This window comes from Macrobrachium rosenbergii, chromosome 13 (assembly GCF_040412425.1).
Source record: "Macrobrachium rosenbergii isolate ZJJX-2024 chromosome 13, ASM4041242v1, whole genome shotgun sequence".
NCBI classification, from domain to species: domain Eukaryota; kingdom Metazoa; phylum Arthropoda; class Malacostraca; order Decapoda; family Palaemonidae; genus Macrobrachium; species Macrobrachium rosenbergii.
Window position 1 is genome coordinate 7840321 of NC_089753.1, and position 23889 is coordinate 7864209.

At 40.2% G+C, this 23889-nt stretch overlaps 1 protein-coding gene across 10 annotated transcripts in view; it reads left to right on the forward strand.

The window, feature by feature from the left end:
* CYLD (ubiquitin carboxyl-terminal hydrolase CYLD) overlaps positions 1-23889 on the forward strand; it is a 187976-nt gene that overhangs the window by 40797 nt on the left and 123290 nt on the right. For all 10 annotated transcript variants that reach the window (XR_010854997.1, XM_067114158.1, XM_067114153.1 and 7 more), the window contains 3 exons: positions 488-695; positions 2419-2551; positions 21409-21484. Coding sequence is in view for 9 of the 10 variants with exons in the window: in XM_067114158.1 (XP_066970259.1) it covers positions 488-695; positions 2419-2551; positions 21409-21484 (417 nt within the window). In the remaining variant the exon portion in view is untranslated. The remainder of the gene's footprint in view (positions 1-487; positions 696-2418; positions 2552-21408; positions 21485-23889) is intronic.

Consider the following 23889-nt stretch of genomic DNA (forward strand, 5'->3'; position numbering starts at 1 on the left):
GCAATTTGTTGTTGTTAGTGTAAGGAGAATATACTGCAAAGACCTCTTATAATGTGACAGTAATAGTGATTCATGAGGAAATATATAACTATTTTGTAGTATTTAAAGCTGAGTCTTTCAACCAAGTATTCTAAAATTTGTTCTGCTTTTATGCACTTTGATTGGTGATTCAAGAACTGCATAATGATAAAGTGAAATATTGTAAATTTTATGGCTGAATGCATAGTTGCATGGATTAATCTGAAATTTTATTTTGTTTAAATGGTTAAAGTAGAATTGTTAAGCATTATCCTAACAAGCTATATCAATGAGATGACATGGAGTTCTTAATATTTATGTATGTAAGTGTTGCAGCCATTGACAAATATATATTGGGTACTCAGAAGTTTTTATTTTAAGAGATGCATTTGATTTTGCTCTACTTTGTCATAGATATTTGTGAACATACGTTGACTGAAATTTTTTAATTTAAACTTCTTTGTGGCAGGAAACACTACATGATCACAAGTCTCGACAGAGAGACAAGAGCAAAATGTTAAATCGTAGTGGTGAGAGGAAAAACAACAAGTGGAAATCTCAGGGAAGTGGTGGCCGATCATCCAATGCCAACAATGAACATGAGCAAGGATCTCCGGTTGGTGGGCTGGGGGAGACTGATTTCCCAGTCAATCCACTTTATCATCTATCTCGTCATGGTAAATTTAGAGAGATCATCTCCTGGTGTGCTCTAAGTTGAATACAGTATTGCTCATTAGGTCAGAGTATACATATCTATGAACCAGCTGAAATATTATGGCTTGCAGTGGTTAAGTGATATTTCTTTTCTACTGCATTGCACTTCTAATGCTCAATTCCAGAGTATATATCAAACAAACAGGATATACATGCACTCTAATTTGAAGGAAAGTTGTAGGGAAGGAATACACCCAAAACAATTTGAAAAATGCAATCTATCAAGTTATGATTCAATGAACTAGTTAGTTTCTGTGTGCTTGTGAAAGGCTTTTGAATTGCTAGTGTGTCTTAATTTTACATAGTTTTGGGCTTTATATTTGAAAATTAAAAACAGTGAATACATGAAGTGCAATAATACTCAAGCCAAAAAAATATTTCCTGTTTTAAAATAATAGGTACATTTTTATTTACCATTGCTAGCAATATTTAGGGTTAAGAACTGGTTGCCTAAGCTCCTATTGAATGTTTATCAACTAAGGTTGTATTTTTCTTAGTACCATCATGGTGATATATGTCATGATTCATGCAAGTACAGTATTATCTGGTGAACTTTCTCTTGTTCATGTTGCATAATTTGATGATTGCTTCAGAATTGTTTCACTTTAAGTGGAACCTGATCTAATCTAGATCACACCAGATTTTTCTTTTGCTTCCTCTAACCATATATGATTGCTTATAGAACTGTTTACATTTAATACATTACTATAGTTTACGTTAAGATTTTATGAAGATTTAAATTCATTGATACAGTGTGCTGTATTTACAAATTTCATGTGCCAGTATATATTATTTCCTAATAATTACATTTGCACATATAATGAGCACCAATGCTTGATGGAGCCGTAATAGTAGTATTCATTGCACATAAAATGTAATGAATGTATACAGATTATTATTGTTCTAGACTTGCATAAGGCTATCTCTCAGAGAATTTGTTCTGGCATGTGAATTGATCACTGGAGCAAGGTGCAGCAAAGTAGGGAGAAACTAAAGTGAGCTCATGTAAAGTAAAAGGCAGAAAGCAAAACAGTTGAAGGACTAAGGTGTTACTATAAGGGTAATATGTATATGAATGATGTTTAAAGTAAATTGAAGTATGAAATTCAAAGTGAAAATAGTGTCATGCATAATGCAGTGTCATTTATGTCAAATTTTATCAATAAAATTATGTATTATACACCGTGAAATAAAATAACTTGTTAAAGTAAAATCTTAATATGACATATTTAAATTGAGCCAAATTGTAGTACGGTAATTTTTGTAAGATTGCTATTAGTGAATGTGTTGTACGGGTTTAATACTGTTTGATAAGACTGAAAAAGAGATTTCAGTATGGAATGCAGTGTATCAGTATGCCCTCATTTCTTTGGTGGCCAGTTTTTTTTATTATAGCTTGTTTTTTTTTACTCCTTGATGATTGGGCAATATTCTGGAGGAACTAAGTTTGTTGTAAAACAATACAGTATTTGGTAAAAAAACAGCTTTGGTAACTTGAGAAACCTCATGAAGTCTATGAAGTCTTTATTTCATCAGCACTTTTATTTCCTTACTGTGTTGCAGTACTTTTAATTTTATTGTCCCATAGTGTAATTGTAAAACTTTATTATTGAAAAATAGTTCTTAGTAATAGTTCATTTTAGTGTATTCTCTTGAGTTTTGATAGCTAAAACCATTCTATTTCAGGCATAGATCAGTTGGAAGTGGTATCTGATGGAGATGGAAGTGTGTATGAAACCCCTGAGGGAAGTATTGAAGGAACAGAAGAGGATTTAGATATTGGTTCCATGGTGGAAGTTGTCATTAAGGAAGTTCCAAGGTGAGTCTCTCTCTCTCTCTCTCTCTCTCTCTCTCTCTCTCTCTCTCTCTCTCTCTCTCTCTCTCTCTCTCTCTCTGGATGATTCTTTAGAAATAAAGTAGCAGCTGTAACCCAAAAAACACCATAATAATGAGAATAAATGGGGCTTACAGTGCTGTAAAACTGGGCTATGGTGCTGTAAAACCGGGTATGACATGGTACAACCACTTACAGCACCATAAAATCAGGTTAATGGTGCCATTAGCCAAGCTCTGTAAAGTCGGAATGCCATAACCTGAGACTGTGTTAACCTGGGACTGCCTGTACTGTATTATTATTACATAGTTTTAGTAGACCACTTAGCCAAACTTTACTATGTTCTGAATGGGTTTAATTTCTGTGTTAGTTCTAATGTTACTGAAGTGTAGATGAAATATCAGGATAACATGGCAAAATTCATTAAATAATTATACTATTGTTATAATTATGACTATGAAAAGTAATTGCAAAGAAGGGTGGCTTTAGAATATTAGATTGTGTGTACAAGGTATTTGACAAATACCTCTGAAATTTTTGCTAGTGTTGTACAAATTCAAAAAGAATGGAGTAAAGAACAAGATTTATCTACTTGATGTCTTTGACAATGTTAGGCAAGTTCAAAAAGAATGGAGTTGAGAATAAGGTAAGATAACAAGGTCTCCATATTTTACTCAAACATTTAAGGTTTCCTTTGAACACTTGTTTTTATGTAATTTCAAAACATTTATTTATTTCAGAATATACAAATACCAAATAATGTATTTTTAAACCTTTACCTGAATTTAGAGTATATTACCATGGTATAGTTTTATCAGAATTGAATGTTTACCTTACAAGAGTTTTAATTTTTCATTTCCACTCAGTAACAGAGTTTATTCTTGGACACTTTAAACAGAAGTTAGAAGTTCATTTTCTTAAACAGCAGTCTTTGATTGGAGCTTTAGTATTTTGACATTGGTTTCCTCATCATAACCTCTAATGCTGCATGATGCAAATGACCTCTGCAAAATAACACCAGTCTTCTCTTCCTGTGCTTTTTCTTCCACAAATTTCCACTCAAATCATGCCTCCCTTCTCATAGCTCTTAGAGGTCTGGGTCTTCTAGCTCTCCTGGTGCACCTAGGAGCCCAGCTGATATTATCATGTATTGTTCTCTCAGGAGTTGTGTGAAGGACATGTCCAAGCCCTCTCAATATCCTTTTCATTATTATCTTATCTGTGTATAGAGCTACCATACTTTTCCCTATGGTATAATTTCTAGCCCTGCACTGCCACCTGACTCATATATTCTTAAAGCTTTGTAATCAAGAACCTGTACTGGATATCATTGTTATTAAATGCATATTTGAAGATTCAACCTCTGTAACCCTTTCTCCACTATATGTTATTTCATCCCTTTGTGCAAAGTCTGTCCTCATTACGTATGTTTTTATTCAATTTATTATTAGCCCTGTATGTCTAGACATATGTTCTGTTAACCTGTTAAGTGTCACCAACAGCGTATCTCGGTCACCCGCATCTCACATCACACCACCTTCAATGGAGTAACACATTCTACCTCTTTCAAGGCTGGTGCCGCACTGATCGAGCTGAGAAATACAACTTTACTTTTATGTAAATGTAGGACCATCATTTGACAATGCTGTGGGCTAAATTAGGGGTAAATGGCAACTTGTTTTTAACAGAAAGACAGCCTGACAAAGGACATCTACCTCTCACCTCCTGCTACTCTTCAAACGTTCATTGATGAGTGATTAATTTCTTTTTGTTTTGATCCCATTTATCCCCCATAATGAGAGCTCCAAAGCAAAAGAAAAAGCTTTTGCCTGAAGAGATATCACTACTCAGTGAAGAGACTGATGATGACTACGAGACTCAGAGTAGCAGCTCAGGAGCCACTAACATAGACAGTGAAGAAGATTGATCTGATTTTGAAGAATATCATAATTTAGATTCAAGCATCGTATTTCCAAGCAACTGGACAGTAACTGATAAGGAGAGGACTCTCTGTACTTTTTTGCTCAACCAAAGGTTTTAAATTTATTGCTCAGGAGAAGGAAAACCCTGTGGAGTTTTTTGAGAAGTTTTTTGATGACGAAGTCATGGAGCACATTGTAACAGAAACGAACAGATTTGCCAACCAGTTTCTGGGTGAATATATTGAAAGTTTGCCTACAATATCACGTGCACTAAAATGGTATGATTCAGATGTAAAAGAAATTATACCATTTATTGTTCTACTGGCTCAATGTTTCAGGGTGTAACATACAAAAGAATAATTTTTTCCCCTTAGGATTCATCTTTAATTATCCTACATTATTTATTATCCTAATATGTACACAAAAAAATGTAAAAAAAGCATAAAAACTAGCATAGACCAAATGACTGTTCTTTGAGTGAGAAAATGTGACAATACGGGAGCAGCTATGTCTCCCATAAGTGATGCTTAACAGGTTAAGAAAGCTTTGTAAAAATTGCGTTGTTTAGCACATTATAACAGCATCATGTGCATCTCTTGTTGCAATTTTTTCTTAAAGTTATTCCAATCTAAAACCACTCTTCCATTTTTGACAGCTGTTTTCATTAAAAAATCTATGAGAAGGGAAAGCAGCACGGGTAAAATAACATATCTTTGTAGCACCCACTATTTACTGCAACATCACTTGACAAGACCCCTTCAACATTAATTTGGCATCTACCTCGTTCATGGATAATTTCATTTAGCTTTAAATATTTTGTGGGAACACCATAATGGGGCAAAACCTTCCACAAAATTGGTATATGGACACTTGTCAAATGCCTTTTAGTAGTCAACAAAAGCCATCAGAATGTGATTTTTAAATTTTATGCCCTTCTACATAGTATATCTTAACACAAATAATTGATCTATGTAGCTCTTGCCTTTTCTAAACAAGCTTGTTTATTTATCTCTTAAGCTTTTTATCTTTTTATTTCTCATCTTTTTGAGAATGAGCATACTGAATACTGTATTCTCATTACTACCAGTGTAAATGTAATGCCTCTATAGATGGCACTCGTTGGGCGAGTCGGAAGAGTTGTCGCCTAGCACTTGCTAGGCCCAAGTTTGAGTCTCTGGCTGGCTAATGAAGAATTAGAGGAATTTATTTCTGGTGATAGAAATTCATTTCTCGCTATAATGTGATTCAGATTCTACAATAAGCTGTAGGTCCCATTGCTAGGTAACCAATTGGTTCTCAGCAACGTAAAATAAGTCTAATCCTTCGGGCCAGCCCTAGGAGAGCTGTTAATCAGCTCAGTGGTCTGGTAAAACTAAGGTATACTTATAGATGGCACAATACAGTCAGGTCACCTTGCTTTGGAACTTTAGCTATGACTTCCAGTTCCTATCATGCTTTGTTTCCTCTTTCCATATTCTTCAAAACAGTCTCTTTAGTATAGGAAGTGTTATTTCAGTTTCAGCTAAAATCATATCTGTAGGGATTCCACCATAACCTGATGTTTTCCCTTTCTTAAATTACTGTACAGTACTATTATTGATTCCACTTCAAAAACTGTGAATTCATTCCTAAATGTATTCAGGTGTACATCAACTTCTGGTATAACACTCAAATCTTATTAAAAAAAATTATTGCCTTCATATATTTTATTCATTACCTCAAAAATTTTTCACACGGTTATGTTTTCTTCATACCTTTTGACAAGTATTTTCCATATTTTCTTTCACCCTAGTATATATATTTAATAATCTGTGGACTGTCCTGACACCAGTGCCACTCCTTGAATAAATGGCTTCATTGACATCATTAGCTTGTTTGTCCAGACATGTACTCTCTCTTATTTGTTCTTGATCTTTTTATATGCTTTTATTTAGCATACTTTTTTGTCTTTTTGTCTGGGTCAAATCTTGTAACTCGATTTTCTACCTGTTCCTTCATCGGATGGACTTGAAATTTTGCATGGTTACTCAATCCCAGTGACAATACAACCTTACATGATCAGTAGTCAGTAGTGACCTCTAATGACCCCACAGTGACCTCTCCCAGTACCTCAGGATTGGTATGAAACTCTGTGGATTTTTCATACCTTCTTTGACTCAGTAGAATAAGTTAATAACTCTACGAATTTTTCAAACCTCCTTTGGCTTGATTTCTTTAGCTACAATCATAAATCTGTTCCAATTTCTGTCAAAACTATAAAGTATAAAATTAAAAATATAAAAAAATTTTTAAACATGCTTTTATTAAAACACACTAAAAAGTAAAAAGTAATTTTTTGAGACTATAATTTTCTTACAATTAGTCATGTCTACAAAAATAAAAGCTGGGGTGCCAAACATGGAAGGAAATGCTACAGGGAATAAAAAAATATATATTGCAATACACTCCCTGAACACCTGAATTAGCCCAAACTATATCCCCATAATTTTACCCACAAAGTGGGTAATTAACTGTCAGTGTTACCAATGCTGCAGGAAAAATATTGTCAAAAGAGTTACCTGAGGTACCATTGACAATGCTGCTGCAAATCCCTGCTGACCGAGGCGATATCCCCAATTGTTATCAGTTCTCCGTGCTGTGTGGATGTATCCTGCATCAGGCGAACTTTTGGTCTTTAACCCTACCCCCCTTATAAATATTTTGGATATCAGCTTTGAGAGGGAAGGGGGAAATCTGCTGCCAACACTGCTTGCTCCGGGGCCCAGCAGATCCTACCTTCAAGGTTTGTGGTTCTCCATGACCCCTGGCACCCGTTAGGGCTGGTTCTGGAACAGGCAGGGGGGCTGAAAAAGAACAGTTAGAATCTACAACACTAGTAATACCATCACTATCTTTAATTTCAGGTAATTTGGTTCAACCCTGTGATGTTAGAGCTTCAGCAGCTCTCTCTCTCTCTCTCTCTCTCTTTGGGGTTAAGGGAGGGTGTACCTTTAGCAGATCCGTCTTCTTTATCACCTTTTGCGAATCCTGTAGTTTCTCAGGCATCCGATCTAGATGCTTCTCAGGTGGTTGGGGAGGCATCAGCAACTCCTTATCTTCATCCTTTACGGGGTTCTAACCATAATGTATTCACCGCGATTCTCACGGATGCTATGGCTGTTGGCAGTTCGCCTGCGCCAGCATTCAGTGTATCAGTACCAATAGTTTTGTCAGCCTCTCCATTCTCTAGGATAGCTGGTAATTTGCCTTCTTCGGTTACCTTGGGTTCGGTAGTTCCTAGCTTGCCCTTAGAAACTCCTTTGAGTTCTGGACCAGTTGGTATGTTCTCCACCTGTTCTCCACCAGTTGGTATGTTCTCAGTGGTTACTCCGAGTGTGGCTTCTTCCTTCTTCTCTCTTTCTTCTTCTTTCTCAACTTTTCCTGCAGGTTTCTCTGTTCCTCCGTCTAAGGCGTTCAATGTAGGTTCAGGTTTGATTCGAGGTCATCAAGGAGTTTTTCCTCCTTCTTCCTTAACCAGCGTGATTTCAGTTCCGGATTCCCGTTCTCATGCGGGTCTGATTCGTCTGGATTTGCGTGGATCAGGTGTTGCGGCCCCTTCGCTCTCAGGGGTGGGAGTTTGTCGCCCAGGGGTGGCCGGCCCAGGTATTGCATCATCGTCGCAACAGATATGCCAGGTGTCCATCTCGCGCACCCAGGTGTAACGAGTTCTGGGTTTTCGAGTTCCGCGTTTGCTAGTGGTCAGCCTGTCTCTTTTCCTGCTCCGGTTCGGTCGGACCAGTCTGACAAAGAATGCTCCTTTGAAGAAGAGGATCCAGTACCCGGATATTAGTTTTTCTCCAGCTAATGAGAGTGAGTATAAGCAGATGGTGGACTTTATCCATTCTCTTTATCTGCAGTCCAAGGCTCCTGAGGAGCCTACACAACCAAATCAAGTGATGTTCAAATCACTATATGCAACAAAACCAGTAGTCTCTCAAACATCAAAGAATCTGGTCTGGTGTGGCCGAGTTGAGCAGGCATTGAGGGAGGCAGACTGTAGGTTAGCTGCTATTATCAGGTCGGGTAAGCAGGATTCAACCTTGCTTCCTATTCAGAAGGGGTTTTACAAGGTAGCGGGTAACCCTTCTGCGGGTGTCAGGCTTCCTCTCAACGAATCTGTTGAGGCTCTTCTCTCTCGGGTTCCTTCATCAAATCGTCTGGTCTCAGTTACATCTAGGGAGGCTTGTATCTTGGAGGACACCTTTCACAGCCAGTCGGAGGCCTTGTCCCACTCTATGTGGATGTTGTCTGGGTTAATGGGGTTCCTTAAACATGATGGGTATACTTCCTCCGATCCTGCGTTGTTTGATAACCTCATCACGTCAGTTTCTATGGGGTTGGCTTACCAGGCTAACATTTCTGTGGGCTGTATGACGTTCTTTGGAAAGAAGAGGAGGGATTTCTTTCTGAATCATCTGCCTCCTCATTATCCAGAGATTCATAAGAGGGTTCTGTTGAGGGCTCCCTTTGTGCTCAGCAACAGTCTTTTTAGGGAGGAGGATGTCTCTTCCATGGTAAACTTTGTGTCTTCGACATCGGCAGTAGAGTCACAACAGGCTTTGGTTCGGGTAGCAGCTCAAAGTTCCTGATCTCCTAAAGGGCCCAGAATGTCATCTCCAGCTAAGCGTTCGTGTTCCAAGTCCCCCGTAAGATCACCGAAGAAGGTCCGTTTTGCCTCCAAGAGTTTGACTTCTGCCTCAGTCTGAAACCTTCTTCGTTCAAGAAGGGTTTTCGAAAGTAGGAGATGTTCCCTTCGCCTGTAGGAGGTTGCCCTGCTCCCTTCTGGAACATCTGGAAGGAGTGGGGTGCAGAGAGTTGGGTAGTGGAGGTGTTAAGGGAGGGGTACAGAGTCCCTTTTCATTCTCATCCTCTCTATCTGGCTCCCCAGTTTACCTTCCCAGTTATTCCCCATCCTCCATCAAGGGGATGGATCTGGCGGCAGAGATCCAAGCCCTTTTAGAGAAGGGAGCATTAGGGCCCGCTCCCCCTTCTCCGGGTTTTTACAGCCGGATTTTCCTGGCCCCAAAAGCAGGAGGATCTTGGAGACCCATTATAGATCTCTCAGGTCTCAACCGGTTGATAGTCTTGACAAAGTTTCACATGGAAGCTTCGCAGTCGGTGCTGCAGTCGGTTCAGAGAGACAATTGGATGATTTCAGTGGACCTCAAGGATGCGTATCTCCAGGTTCCGATTCATCAGGAATCTTGGAAGTTCCTTCGTTTCTCAGGTCCAACTGGAACATCCCAGTTCAAAGTCCTCTGCTTCAGTCTGACCACAGCACCTCAGGTCTTCACAAGGCTACGTCTCCTATTTCGGACATAATGCATCGTCGGGGTTTTCGGATGAGGAGATATCTCGACAGTTGGTTGGTTCAGGCTTCGTCTGTGGACAGGGTGTTGCAGGCAAGGGATTTCCTACTGAACCTCTGCCAGACTTTAGGAATTCAAGTCAGTTTAGATAAAAGCTCACTAATACCAGTCTTTTGAGGGCTTTCCTGACAGAAGAGCGGATTCTGGCGATTCTAAGCCAATTGGAGGTATTCCTGTCGAACAGAGCTCAATCATTGAGCCTGTGGAAAAGCTTGCTTGGTCGAATGTCCTCCCTCTCGCTTCTAGTTCCAGGGTCTCGTCTCCGGATGAGTTCTCTGCAGGTGTGTCTCAGGAATTGCTGGGACTTTCGGGAAGAGAACGCGTTCATGGTCTGGGACGATTCTTGCCTGAAGGATCTTTGGTGGTGGTCAGAAGAACATCATCTGACCTCTGCCAGATGTTCATCTGTACACAGATGCCTCAGATCAGGGTTGGGGTGCGACCCTTGAGGAATCTCAGGCCCGAGGCCTTTGGAGGGATCTGGATCGAGAGGAGTCCATAAATTTCAGAGGGTTGAGAGCAGTAGAGGAGGCTCTAAGTTGCCTCTCAGAGCAAATAAGCAACAAGATAGTAGCGCTGTTTTGGGACAATGTTACGGAGGTGTCGTATCTCAAGAAAGAGGGGGGAACAAAATCACAAGCATTAAACAATGTAGCACAAAGAGTTCTCCGTTGGTGTGAGGACCGCAGAGTTTCTCTCATCCCTCAGTTCATGTCGGGGAAACTCACTGTATTGGCAGACACTTTGAGTTGTTTGCAGGAAGTTCTTCGGGGGGAATGAGCCCTAGTTCAAGAGGAAGTTCAGCTTCTGTTGAAGAGATGGCCAGCGACAGTGGATCTTTTCACCACCAGGTTAAATTTCTGTCTTCCGGTCTACTTCTCCCCAGTAGCGGACCCCATGTCCTGCGGGACAGATGCAATGCTGCACTCCTTGGACAACCTGCAAGTGTATGCATTCCCTCCTTTGAGGTTGATCCAGGAAGTTCTGATCAAACTCAGAAACAGTGTCAACACGCAGATGACTTTGATATGCCCCTTCCGGCCCCGAAGACCTTAGTTTCCAGACCTTCTGGACATGTTGACGGAAGTCCCAGCATTCCTTCCAGAGAGGAAAGATCTTCTTAAACAGCCACATTTCCATTACTTCCATCGGAACCTCCACATGCTGAAGCTAGCTGCTTGGAGACTGTCCAGCAAGCAGCCCTTCATTCAGGACTCAAAGGCAGTGGCTCGCCGACTGTGTTTCTGTCTGAGAAGTTCGACTAGGAAACTTTACCAGGCCAGGTGGGCGATGTACCGTTGTTGGTGCCGAAAAGAGGGGCATAGTATTTCATGTCCGTCAGTGGCGAAAGTAGCAGACTTCCTCTTGTTTTTGAGAAAGAAAAAGAATCTATCTCATTCTACTATTGCTGGTTATAGGTCGATGCTCAGTAGCGTGTTCCGGTTTCATCTACCTGAGCTTTCAACCAGCAGAATTTTACACGATCTATTAAGATCTTTTAAAATAGAGCATCCAGTTTTTCCGCTTCGGGCGCCCTTGTGGGATTTAAAGGCTGTTTTAAGTTTGTTAAGCTGTTCATCATTTGAACCCTTAGAGTCATTGTCCTTAAGGCAGTTAACCAAGAAGGGTGTTTTTAGTTGCGCTGGCCACAGCAAGAAGAATTGGAGAGATTTGGGCAGTGTCTAAGACAGTATCCTTTTCGGGGAAGGATATTTTTCTCTCGTACTTACTGGAATTTGTTGCTAAATCCGAATTGGAGACGAATCCTCTTCCTAGAGCATTTAAAGTTGCGTTATTGGATGATTTCATAGCAGGTCACACGTCTGAAATGCTGCTATGTCTGGGTAGTGCTCTTAAAGTTTATTTGTCTCGCACCAAGAAACTTTTGACTCGTCCGAGAACCTTATTTGTTTCCCCTAAATATCCATCTCTTCCCATTTCCAAAAATGCAATTAGTTTCTTTTTGCAAGAGGTTATTAGTCAAGCATCAGAGGGTTCTTCATCGCTTTTGGAGCCCTCAAGTTCTTCTTCGCGTGCAAGGGCGCGTAGTATCAGGGGATTGGCTACTTCTTCAGCCTTCTTGACGAATTTTTCAGTGTGGCGATCTTGGAGGCGGCTACTTGGAAGTTGATGTCGGTTTTCACAATGTTCTACCTCAGAGATATTCGGTTTTCTTGGGGGAAGGGTTACTCGCTGGGTCTTTTTGTCGCGGCCAACTCGATTTTGTAATTAGATTGTAATGTCAGGGTGTGGGAAGTTTTTAGGTAGTTAATGGTAGTCTAATGAACTTAAGAGTCTCTGTTGGTCGGGGTTCATATTGAGAGTATTAATTTGTTGTTAGGCCTTTGAGGTTGGGGTTCATATTGAGAGTATTAATTTGTTGTTAGGCCTTTGAGGTTAGGCAGATCCGAATGACCAGGTTGGATTATCCTCAACCTCTTCTGCACAGCCATCTGCTTCAGCGAGCTGTGAAGAACTTGAAGATCCTGCACACTCAACTTCTCCTCCATACATGAGAGGCTCTGAATAGCCACATGGGAAGTTCATCACACTCCTCCATACGAGAGGCTCTGAATAGCCACGTGGGAGGTTCGTCTTTTCCCCTCCATTCATAAGAGGTATAGAATACCACATGGGAGGCAGCTTGACTCAGACAATACCCTAGACATAGGACTGACATCAGGGTACTCTCTCTACAGGCATCCTCACCTAATGAGTTGAATAACCAGGTGAAGACACATTCATTTACACATAGTAGGCTGATAATGAGTTACCTGCTTTTTTCCGTTAACAGGTCGGGCTGAATTAGATTGATCCCACCTCCTTTAAAATTTTGTTAATCGAGCTAATTCAGGTGTTCAGGGAGTGTATTGCAATATGAAGTTTTCATAATAAAACTAATATTGTAATGCTTACCTGAACACCTGAATGATTCTCACCCTCCTCCCCACTTCAGTTTGGATAGTGAATAACTCAACTGGGGATCTCAGCCTTGGTCGGCAGGGATTTGCAGCAGCGTTGTCAACGGTACTTCAGGTAACTCACTTGACAAGACTTTTTCTGTAGCATTGATAACGCTGACAGTTAATTACCCACTTTGTGGGTAAAATTATGGGGATATAGTTTGGGCTGGTCAGTGACCAGGGCTAATTCAGGTGATCAGGTAAGTATTACAATATTAGTGTTAGCGGTCCCGGTTTCTGGGGTTCCGTGTTATTATGAAAACTCAAAAATCATAGAAAACCTTACTTTTTGCTCTGTAGCATTTCATTATTATTGAGTTTTCTTCAAATTATGATTATTCTGCCATTTTGGGGCCATATTTCTTCCGTCCGGATCGTGACGCCAGCGTCGTCGAACATGCGTCGTAAGCCGAAATAATTTCTGATGAATATATTTTTGTAGACATGATTAACTGCCTGTAAGAAAATTTCTTTTCTTGTAGCATTTCTTTCCATGTTTATTTACCTTTTATTTTTGTAGATATGATTAATTGTCTCAAAAATTATTTTTACTTTTTAGTGCATTTTAATAAAAGCGTGTTTTAAAGCATTTTTTCCTATTTTTTCTTAGCTTCAGTATCCAGACTTTAGTACCTACCATGTTCTACTTTGCATCCTTCTTCTCCTGGGAATTTGTCTAAACATACAGTACCTTATGCTCATTATATCCCAGGTCTCATCCAATACTTAATGTTCTTGTCTTGTTACCCCATATCCCAGTACCTGTTTCCAATAGATTGATATAAATTCCAAAAATATACATGTCATCCATCACTATATATATCAGTTAAAATGTTAGCAAGACAGTACCACCTTGGAGGATATATCTTTCAACATGAGAGGAAAGTGCCTACGAAAAGAGCAAATAAAACGACACAAAAACGAGAGGGGAGAGGCTTCCCAAGCAATACAATTATGTTAAGATACTGGCACCACAAAAGAACAATCCATCCAAAAGGAACTTCCTGAAGGGGTAAAATCACAGAAACACAAAATAGAAAATATATATAACACAGTGAAACACCCGCAGAAACACGCTGCTAAGGCATTCCAACAAGGCCGATATGGCCGAGGTGAGATTTAACGCGGAGGAGCGCTGGATATATTTCACCTCGTAATATTGAATTAGAGGTCAAATAAACGCCTCAATAACTAACAAACCCCACAAGAAGATGGTACTTAACTTAGTAGCGGTGAAATCCTGCAAGGAAGACATAATGGGCCAAAAAAGCAAGGAAAAACCACAAGCACAAGCAAAGGGTTTTATGATGGCGTGCTAGAATGGAATGATTCAAGATGGCGCTGGAGGCGTTGATTGGCGGGGCGGTGAGTGTTGGCTGTAGGTCGGCTCCTCACTTTCCGGGGTTTTTGACATTGGAGATTTCTACAGAGCAGGGGCCTGTGATAGTGACATCATACACTCACCCATATATATACCGACATCTGTTTGATTGTAGATGATCGAACTGGGGGTAGTAACCCCAGCATTCCTGATAAGCTTTTTCTCTGGTATTTTTAGCAATACTTATACCTAGAAATTAGTGCTTAATGGTAATTTCACTGGGTGACACAGGTCGCCTCAGAAATAGATTTTTCCTTTGTCAAAATCCTTAATTGATTACCTGCCCCCTCCTCAGATATTTTTCTAAAACTTCAAATCTATTTTGATGTTAGGTTGAAAAAGTGTCTTGATATTCATCTCCAGTAAACCGTACTGTATAAAACCAAGATACTCTATCAAACATTTTGTTGGGTGCTTATAATTTCAGTTTTAGTGTGGCAATGAAAAGTTGGTGATCACTGATGACATCTGCACCAAGGAGCTCCTAACATCCCCAGTATTCTTTTCCTCCCTCAGTTGATGGCTATGTGATTATTTTGGTTCCTTTGGCTACCAGCTGGAAATGTCTTAAATGTACTTATGGATATCCTTTTGCTGAAATGAGTGTCTACAACTGCCAAATTATTTGCAGCACATTAACTAATAAATTGCACTCAGTTTTGCAGTCTCTCCTATGCCTTCCTTACCCATTACACCTTCCTAACCTTTTGCATTCATATCAACTATAATTCTCATATCTCTTTCTGGTTTTTCACTTGTAACATTCTGCAGTTCTGTGTAAAAATTTCTTTTATTTCCTTGGAGATATTATTTGTTGTTGTGGAGCACACAGTCTACTCGCCCGTTTTAATTCCAGTCTTTCTAGCAGTAATCTGTTGCTCACTGCCTGCCAGTAAGTCAGTACCTTTTCTGTTTTTGGCATTAACAACATTGCCTACTCCTCCTGTACCAGTTCCAAATGCTTTTTATGAAAAAATATACATATCGCCTCCTTCAAATTTCTCTTTTCACATTTCTCTGCGCCATGGTTCACAAACAGTAAGGTGTCCATTCCATATTTCTTGAATTAATGTTTTACATGTTCTGTCTTTCCAATTTGATGTAGGGTTCTTAGTATATTCACAAACTGGGAGATTTATGCCACCCCATATGTTTGGGACTGGGACCCTTTCTAAATTGTGCTTATTCATTTACATGGCAGAATCCACTAAAGATTCATTTTCTAAATACACTAAAGGATAGCAATTTCCTTGTAATGTGCAGGCCCTTGCTGACAAAGGCCAATGATTCCTGTCATTTGTCATTGCTTGTTGGTTTTTAACCAAGGTCATCCATCAGGTGTCCCATGTTGAAGCCAAGGAGAAAGCACTTTTAGCATTAATGCTATGCATCATCCTATTGCCAATTGTTTCTAGCAATTGTGGACTATAGTCAAACTCAGCCTTTTAGTCCGCTAAGGCGTTGGCCTTGTTTAGCCTGGATTTTTCGCACAGTTGCCACATCTCCCCTGGTAGGTAATTCCGCCACATCTCTCTCTCTCTCTCTCTCTCTCTCTCTCTCTCTCTCTCTCTCTCAGACTTCTCTCTCAGACTTCTTTGCTCTCATTTTGGCTTTGTTTCCACACCACCATGGAGGTAAAAGTCTAGGTGCGTTTTTTTTTTTTTTATAGAGGTTTCCCCAGTAGGCGTAATCCTCTCTATGGTGTTTAATCAGAAGATTCGTCGTTTGAGCTCTCCTCGATGTTGATGACGAATGACTCGATAAATCTCTCAACCGCTACATCTTGCTTTGCATCTTGTTCCTGAAGCTTCTCCATGTGTTTTATTGCCTGCTTCCAGTTTTCCACTGTCGCAGTGCTTAAAGCTTCTTTAACCAAATGCTTAAGTTCAGCAACTTTGAATGTGTTTTTCTTGGAAATGTAAGTTTTTACCTGAACCCATATGAGCTCTATCGGGTTGTACTGACAATGGTATGGCGGGAGTTGTACAACTTTATGTCCTGCTTCTGAAGCAAGTGTGTCAATCACGCAAGTTTTCTTTCCATTACACATTTTTTTGGCGAGGTCATAGAGCTCCACTTTCAGCATGTCGTCACGTGGATGTCCACCATTCTTTATCAACCAGCCCTTTATCGCTTCTTTTCTCCAAGATGATGTTGGGTTTTTTCAAGCACCATCGAGTGGTAGGATGCATTGTCCATCACAATTACAGACTTCGGGGGGATGTTGGGTAACAACTGAGTCTTAAACCATTGCTCGAAAACTGCAGCATTCATCTGATTGTGACAATCACCATCATTTTTTGCTTGAAAAAATAGTTCAGCATTCTTGACAAAGCCCTCTTTCGTTCCTGCATGAAGAATGTTGAGGCGATTTCCTTTTCCGGTAGGCGGCTTTACTCCTGTTGCTTGTTTGGAGCCATGTCAGTCCAACACTTTGCAACAGTGTAATTCTGGTTGACCCAAGTTTCATCAAGGAAAACGAAGTTTTCGAAGGACTGTCTGACTTGCCGCATCTCTCTCAAAAATTTCGTGCGAGCAACAGCAACATCACTTCGTTCCATAAGGAACTTGCGGCCACCAACTTGCGAAAATCGGAAGCCAATCTGCAACAGAACTCTTCGAAGTGACTCAGTGCTACCAATGTAAGATATTTTATCTCTTAATTCTTCCGTGACTTTGTAGAGTGTAGGGATTTCATTTCTTTCATAAAATTCCAGTACAGTTCTTCTCAGGACACACTTATCAAAGTCATCAAAATTCGTAACTGTTGTAGGCTGAGTTTTTGTCGGTGAATGGAAGATAGGTTTCTTGTGTTCAGCCTCTGACCACCATTCTTGATTTGCTTTGGAGCAAATCCTTCTAACTGTCCTTTCGCTTACTTTGGCTGTCCAAGCAAGGGCTTGAGTGGTTGGTAACAAAGGTGCACCGTTGGCCTTTTCATCTAAAAAGTACTGATTGACATTGTAGATTACTTCCTTCGCTTGACTGTGCAGGCAGGGGCAGCGAGAAGTAGGAGATGTTTCCATGGTGGGTTAGTGACACGGAATGACCTTGTCGGGCTGAGGTGGCAATGGCGCACTGACCCAGCACAGCGGTGTTATCAAATCTCAGGAAAACATTTTTAATAATTTTAATTTCCCCAGCAAAAACTTAGTCATTCTTAAACGTATGAAGTTTTATTATAAAACAGAATAATTACCTTATATTTAGTTAGTATAAAAAATATCAAGAGACATTTCGTCATCACTGTCGTGGCGTATTTAGAGAATTGTGGCAATTGTGCAGAGATTCCCGGCTTTACGCGGCCACCGCCTTAGTGGCCAAAAAGGCTGAGTTTGACTATAATTCTTTACCTAAAGAATTATGAAATTAATTCAGGTACTGCCTGCTGGACATGGTGGTCACTAAAGGACAGGGATGGAACTCCCAAAGGTTTATGCATACCCTAGTTACCCATATTGATTTATCTGTTATAATTAGTATCATTGTTCAGGAAGTATAGATTTAGTTATATGTAAATTTCAGGTATTCCAAGGTATTAAAAACAAGTGTTGAAAGTTACACCACTTGACATGGTGGAAAAGTTTCTAGCGTTTTGTCTCCCAAGATAAGTAGATTCTATAGGTTTTTATGTCAACGTAATATCTGTGTGGATGAGCACAAACTAAGTAAAACAGTGCCTGTTCCAAAGAGTGGCATATCTGCAGACTGCAGTAACTCAGGCCAATCGCTGTTCTCCATGTACTCTCCAGAGTTGCTGAAAAACTTATTTTTAAGCAACTATAGGTATGTGGAATCTAAAGAATTGTTAGCTGAAAGTCAATATGCCTATAGGAAGCAGTTAGGTACCTGCGATGCTCTTTTAGACTTGACTTGCCATTTGCAAGGGAACCTTGATAGGTTTTGAGTGCAGAGGAATTCAAATAGATTTTATTGCTGCTTTATATTTAGTAAATCAAAAAGCACTTATTTATAAACTTCACAATCTTGGATTGGGCGGATATGTTTTAGGATTACTTCAAGATTTTCTTACAGATAGGCAGCAGCGAGTTGCAGTGGATGGGATCTTTAGTGAACCAAGACCTATTTTGTCTGGAGTTACACAGGATAGTGTTCTTGACCCACTGTTATTTTTAGTGTATACAAGTGATGTTGTTGGCCTGGAAAACAAGATTGTTCAGTATACTGACGATGCAACACTTGTGGGTTTAGTAAAGTCTCAACTTATGAGAAATGAAGCTGCCCTCAGCCTCAGTCAGGACTTGGACTGGATCAGGGAATGGTGTAGTCAGTAGGGTATGAGGCTGAGCTCAAGTAAAACAAAAACACTGTTGATTAGCAGATCTCGTACAAATTTTCTAACCTATCCTCCCCTCCGGGTGGATGGAACTTTGCTGAATTAGTCTGAAGCTTTAACCATTTTAGGTGTAACTTTTGACTTGCATATAACATTTGAGAAACATCTAATGAAAGTTTCAGCAAATCCCACACAAAAGTTAGGTATTGTTCGTAATGCCTTATTTATCTATAAGAGTGATAAGATCAGTGCAACCTGTTTTAGGTCATCTGTGCTTCCTTTGCTAGAATACTGTTCTCTGGTTTGGATGTCTGCCTCTGGCAGAGATGGATCTCTTTAAAATAGAGTGGTTTGTGATGGTAAATTTCTGTTTCCTAATAGTAGCAGTTATGACTTAGACCATCGACTGATGGTCTCTCGTTGTCACTTTTTCACAAGTTGTATTTCAAAAGAGATCTTTCACATTCACAACTGATCCCTGATCCCCTTTATCTGCTGAGAGCAACCAGAATTGCTGAACAGCAGCACCAATATGCAGTAAATGTGTCTCACTGTCAAACTTCTCAGTTCCTTAGTCCTTTATTCCTCACAATGCTGGACAGTGGAGCAGCCTCCCAGAGGATGTCGTGCAATTGGAACTTCAAAAGTTCAAGCAAAGATGCAGTGCATTACTACCCCAGTACTCTTCTCCTTATATTTTAGTACATTTTTATATAGAGGTTATATACAGGTATTGTCCTACTTACAATGGGGTTAGGTTCCAAAAACCCCATCGTTTGTTGGAAAAAACCTATCTAAAATTTAGCCTAGCCTACACTAGGGTATTCATTACCACCTATACATATATGGTATCCTAGCCTACACTATACAGTATACTCTAAACACATATTGTATAGTAATTATTAATATCAGCTAATTCTGCAGGTTCATGCAGATTGACTTATGAGAATTCAGTACAAAGAGAAATTGAATAGCACAAACAAGAATTAGCCTAGCCTACACTATACAGTATACTCTATACATATATGGTATAGTAATTATTAATATCAGGTAATTCTGGAGGTTCAGTGCAGATTGACTTATGATAATTCAGTACAAAGAGAAATTGACTAACAAACAAGAATCAGACATGCACTGTAAGGGGTACTCTTTAAGATATGGTCTGCCATCAGCATACTTGAACGGTGTCAGGCTGTTGATGGCTATGTATTAATAAAAATTGGAAGAGGAGGGGGATGATAAAGCAGCAGGATCATCAACTTGCTCCTCTTCAGATATTATTTTTCTTCTGTTAGTTCAGGTGTTTTTAGTGCACAAACCAGTCTTCGAACAGCATTGCAGTCATCCATGCCTTCTTATTATGACAGTAATGCACAGGAAGCATATGCTTGCCGATTCTTTTCAAGACCTTGGATTTTCAGAGTGATAAATCATGAATGGCATAAGTTTATACCCAGCCACATTTCCCCCAAGGAGAAGAGTCAGTCAATCTTTGTATACCTCAAACCCAGGCATTGTTGTTGCTTCTTTATGGATGTAGGACCGTTGAGGCATACTCTTCCAATACAACCCTGTTTCATCGACATTAAAGATTTGTTCTGGCAAGTACCCTTCATCAACAACGATCTTATGCAAAGCATCCCTAAGTTTAGCAGCTCCTTAGGCATCAGCACTTGCTGCTTCACCACTAATTTTCACACTATGAAAATTATTGCAGTTTTTGAAACTATTAAACCATTCAGCACTTGCTACAAAACTTTTGTTGTGGTTATCATCATATTTTTTCTTTAGTTCCTCGAAAAGCATGCGAGCCTTTGTTTGAACAGTCAAGAGGCTGAGTTGCATATACTTTTGTATCTGGTCCTCCATCCATGTGACCAGTAACTGCTTCATTTCTTCCAAAGGCCCTATCCTCGTGTTTGATGTAATGGTCAAATGAACTGAGACAGGTGCCTTTATAGCATCCTTTATCCATTTCTTGTCTTTAAGGATGGTGGCTACTGTTGACTGCGATAGATGCTCATCACATGCAATTACCATGGCTGCCTTTCCTGTGGCACACTGGTTGATAATTTTCATTTTTGCTCCAAAGTGGTGGAATGACTCTTCTTTTTGCACTACCAGTAGGAGACTCACTTGGGTGTTTGGCAAACATACAGATACTGTATTACACAAATTTGAGTTTTAAAGAGTTTACTTACAGTCAAACGTGCAAAAATTGCAAACAAACACTGACATAATTTTACTTCCTACACAGCAAGAGCCAAGTGAGGTCATCTCAGAGCTAGATGTACCCTATTCCAGCCTCTCGCACTAATGTATCATACACCGTACGCTGCCTGATTGTCCACAGCTGCCTTTGCCTGTCGTGTGAAATTTTAATATATTTTCAAAATATTGTCATATTGGTATTAATTGTTAACCCTGTCACAAAATCAAATTATTGCTTGGCAAATTATTGTAACTCAGGAACTACCTGTATTAATAATTTATTAATTTATTTTTTCTATTTTAATAAGTGGGATCTCTTCTTTATGTATTTCCCTTTACCTCCTCTTACTTCTTCCTAATGAACACCATATTCTTTGGAAGTTTGAATTTCTAGTCAGTGGTCCCTGTGGGCTTGTTCCATATGAATAGGTTTCATCTTCTGAATAATAATAATGTTAGATAATTACATTATGTGGCAAAATGTGTTGAAATGGTGTAAGATTTTTTCATATACTATTTTGTGAATATTCATTTTCTAAGATTTACCCAGAAATAGTATACAATACTGTATAGATTCTGAAGTAGAATAATAAACTAGTGTGCACAGCCTCTGCATAATTCTCATAGCCCTCTAAGAAATTAAATGTATTGTCTCTACAGATTTGGTGTTATACGTTGGATTGGCACCGTTCCTGGAGATAAGAAGGAAGGAAGAAAAGTTGCTGGAGTGGAAATGGTAAGCAGATTTTTAGCGTAGTAAAAGATTGGAGTTTTGTGTAGTTGTTTTTTGGCTGATTTAGATACAAGCTCTTCTCGGAAATTTAGATAAAGAATTTGACTTTCAAAGATTTTCTCATATCGTCAGTTTTGCAGCCAGTGGAGTTACATTTCTTTGTTCTGACGGGAATACAAACCTATACACTTTCGTAGTGGGATTACTCAGAGCAAGGCGTGCTGCGGCTGTTTACTGACTTGAATTGAAAACAAAAGCTTATCTGGTAGGCCGGTGAGTCACCCAAGACCTGAGTTGGGTCAGTGCCTTCCATTTTGTTCTCACCTGTCCTAGCAGGCGATTCATTGCTGATATTCGTTTTATGTTAGTTGAAATTGGCTTTTGTGTGTGTCTTGTTCATTCCCTTGTTCTTTTTTGCTGCAGGAATCTTGTCCTTCCAGTGCTTTTTCTCTCCTCCAGTACTCCTGTGTGTTTTTTCTGTGTAGTGTGTAGTTTTTTGTGCTGAAGGGAGGCATATCAGTGCTTTTTCCTTTGTGTGGCCCAGCCATGTGGGCAACTTCCTTTGTGTGTTCTGGGGCATTGTGTTCTATCAACGTGTTTGTTTCGTTTTCTCCTTGTGTGTGTTTCTGATAGCTACAATGGAAGTTATGAAACCCGATTTTTGTCATTGTGTGGTCAAGGGCAAGCCCTGTAGTAAATTTATATCTCTGATTGTGGTGAACCTTCATTCTGTGTGTATTTTGTATTACGGGCTAGAGTGCACAAGAGAAGCCACATGTGATGAATGTGTGGGGTGGCTTACCCCAATGGTCCCTCTAAGGGAAGAGGTACTGTAAGAAGAGCAGCTCCTCTAGGGAACTGACTGTTCGTCCTCCTCCGTCCCCTCCAGTGTTCCATTCTTTAACACCTGTACCAGACAGATTGAAAAGGTACAATGATGTAGGGAGGCTAGCCATCCTTTGAGAAGGTTCAAGAATCCAATGTGGTGACCCACGTGATCCCTTTCCCCACCCTCCACCTTCCCCAACTTTGATGAATAGGGCCCGGAGGGAGAGCAGTATAGCCCTACAAAGTGGTTGAAGCCCCTTGCTAATCCCCCCCCCCCCTTCAGCTAAGTCCCAGAGTAGAGAGAGAGAGAGAGAGAGAGACTCTTTCACATCCAAGAGTCAGGGAGGGGGAGGAGAGAGAGCTTCCTCTGTAGCAGAAGGAGAACCAAGTGGGACAATTCACACTCAGTCTCGATGCCACCCTGAGATAACCCACCCTTCTTTCTGTCCTTCGGTGGGTTGCTCCTCCTCAGTGGATGACAAATTACAGGAGTGACATCAATAGAAGGATCCCTCCTTCCTCCAGGAAGAGAGAACAAATGAGACCAGTGGGCAGGGGGACACTGTGAAGTGTAAAGCCAATCGCTTAGGAGGAAGTATACATATGAATGGAGTTGTGGAGTTGCAGGAGTCTGAGCCACCCTCTTGGAGAAGGGACCCTGAGACCAGAGGAACTGCACTTGGGGGAGAACCTGAGTACAGGCAGTCCCCAGTTAACGGTGGGCTCAGTTAACGGTGATCCGGTTTTACGGGGCTAGAGTAGCGACGAAAATCAGCAATTTTCTGTGCCGATTTCTGTTTATCGGCATCAATAATTGGGTATTTGCGCTGATACATACCTAACGCAGATACTTTTTGGCACCGATAAACCCTGAAAAATCGCCAAAAAAGCCCCGAAAATCGCCAATTTTCGGTTATCATCACACCCTCAGAACGGAACCCCCGCCCATAACCGGGGACTGCCTGTTTACATTTTCCATTTTTACTTTGTTCGTTAATGTTTTTCCTCTCTTGTTGGGGTTCACAAGCCATAGCCAGAGTCTTAGGTGTTTGGCATCGAAAGCAAAACTTACTACCTTTGAAGTGGACAAAAGGTTTTGCAAACTCTAACCTAGCTAGAGGGGTGCATACATCACTATCATAGAAGATGCCATCCACCGCTCTAGCTAGCCGTTATGCCACCACCCAGGGATTATACTGCTCTGGCTCGTCCTCCACCACTCTCAAATCTGGGAAATCATTTATAATAATGGGTGGATCTGACACTTGTGCTCGCTCCAGAGTCTGTCCCTGAGCCCCTGTATCCAAAGATTTTGCAAGTAGTAGTTCTATCAACTTGTCCAGCTTTGATTCCATTGCAGGCATCCTAGCTTCTTGTGCCACAAACTTTCTCTTAGTAGAGGCAGTTGTGCGGACTGAAACATTATCCTCATCGACTTCCATAGGAGCCGATTTACTAGGGATGCTGCCAGGAATCGGTTGATCTATTGGGGGTCAGGGCTTGTAAGGACTGGGGATTGAGTGACATACTGGCTGGGTGTTAACTGGTTTATTGGTGGTTCCTTACTGAGATTAAATGTA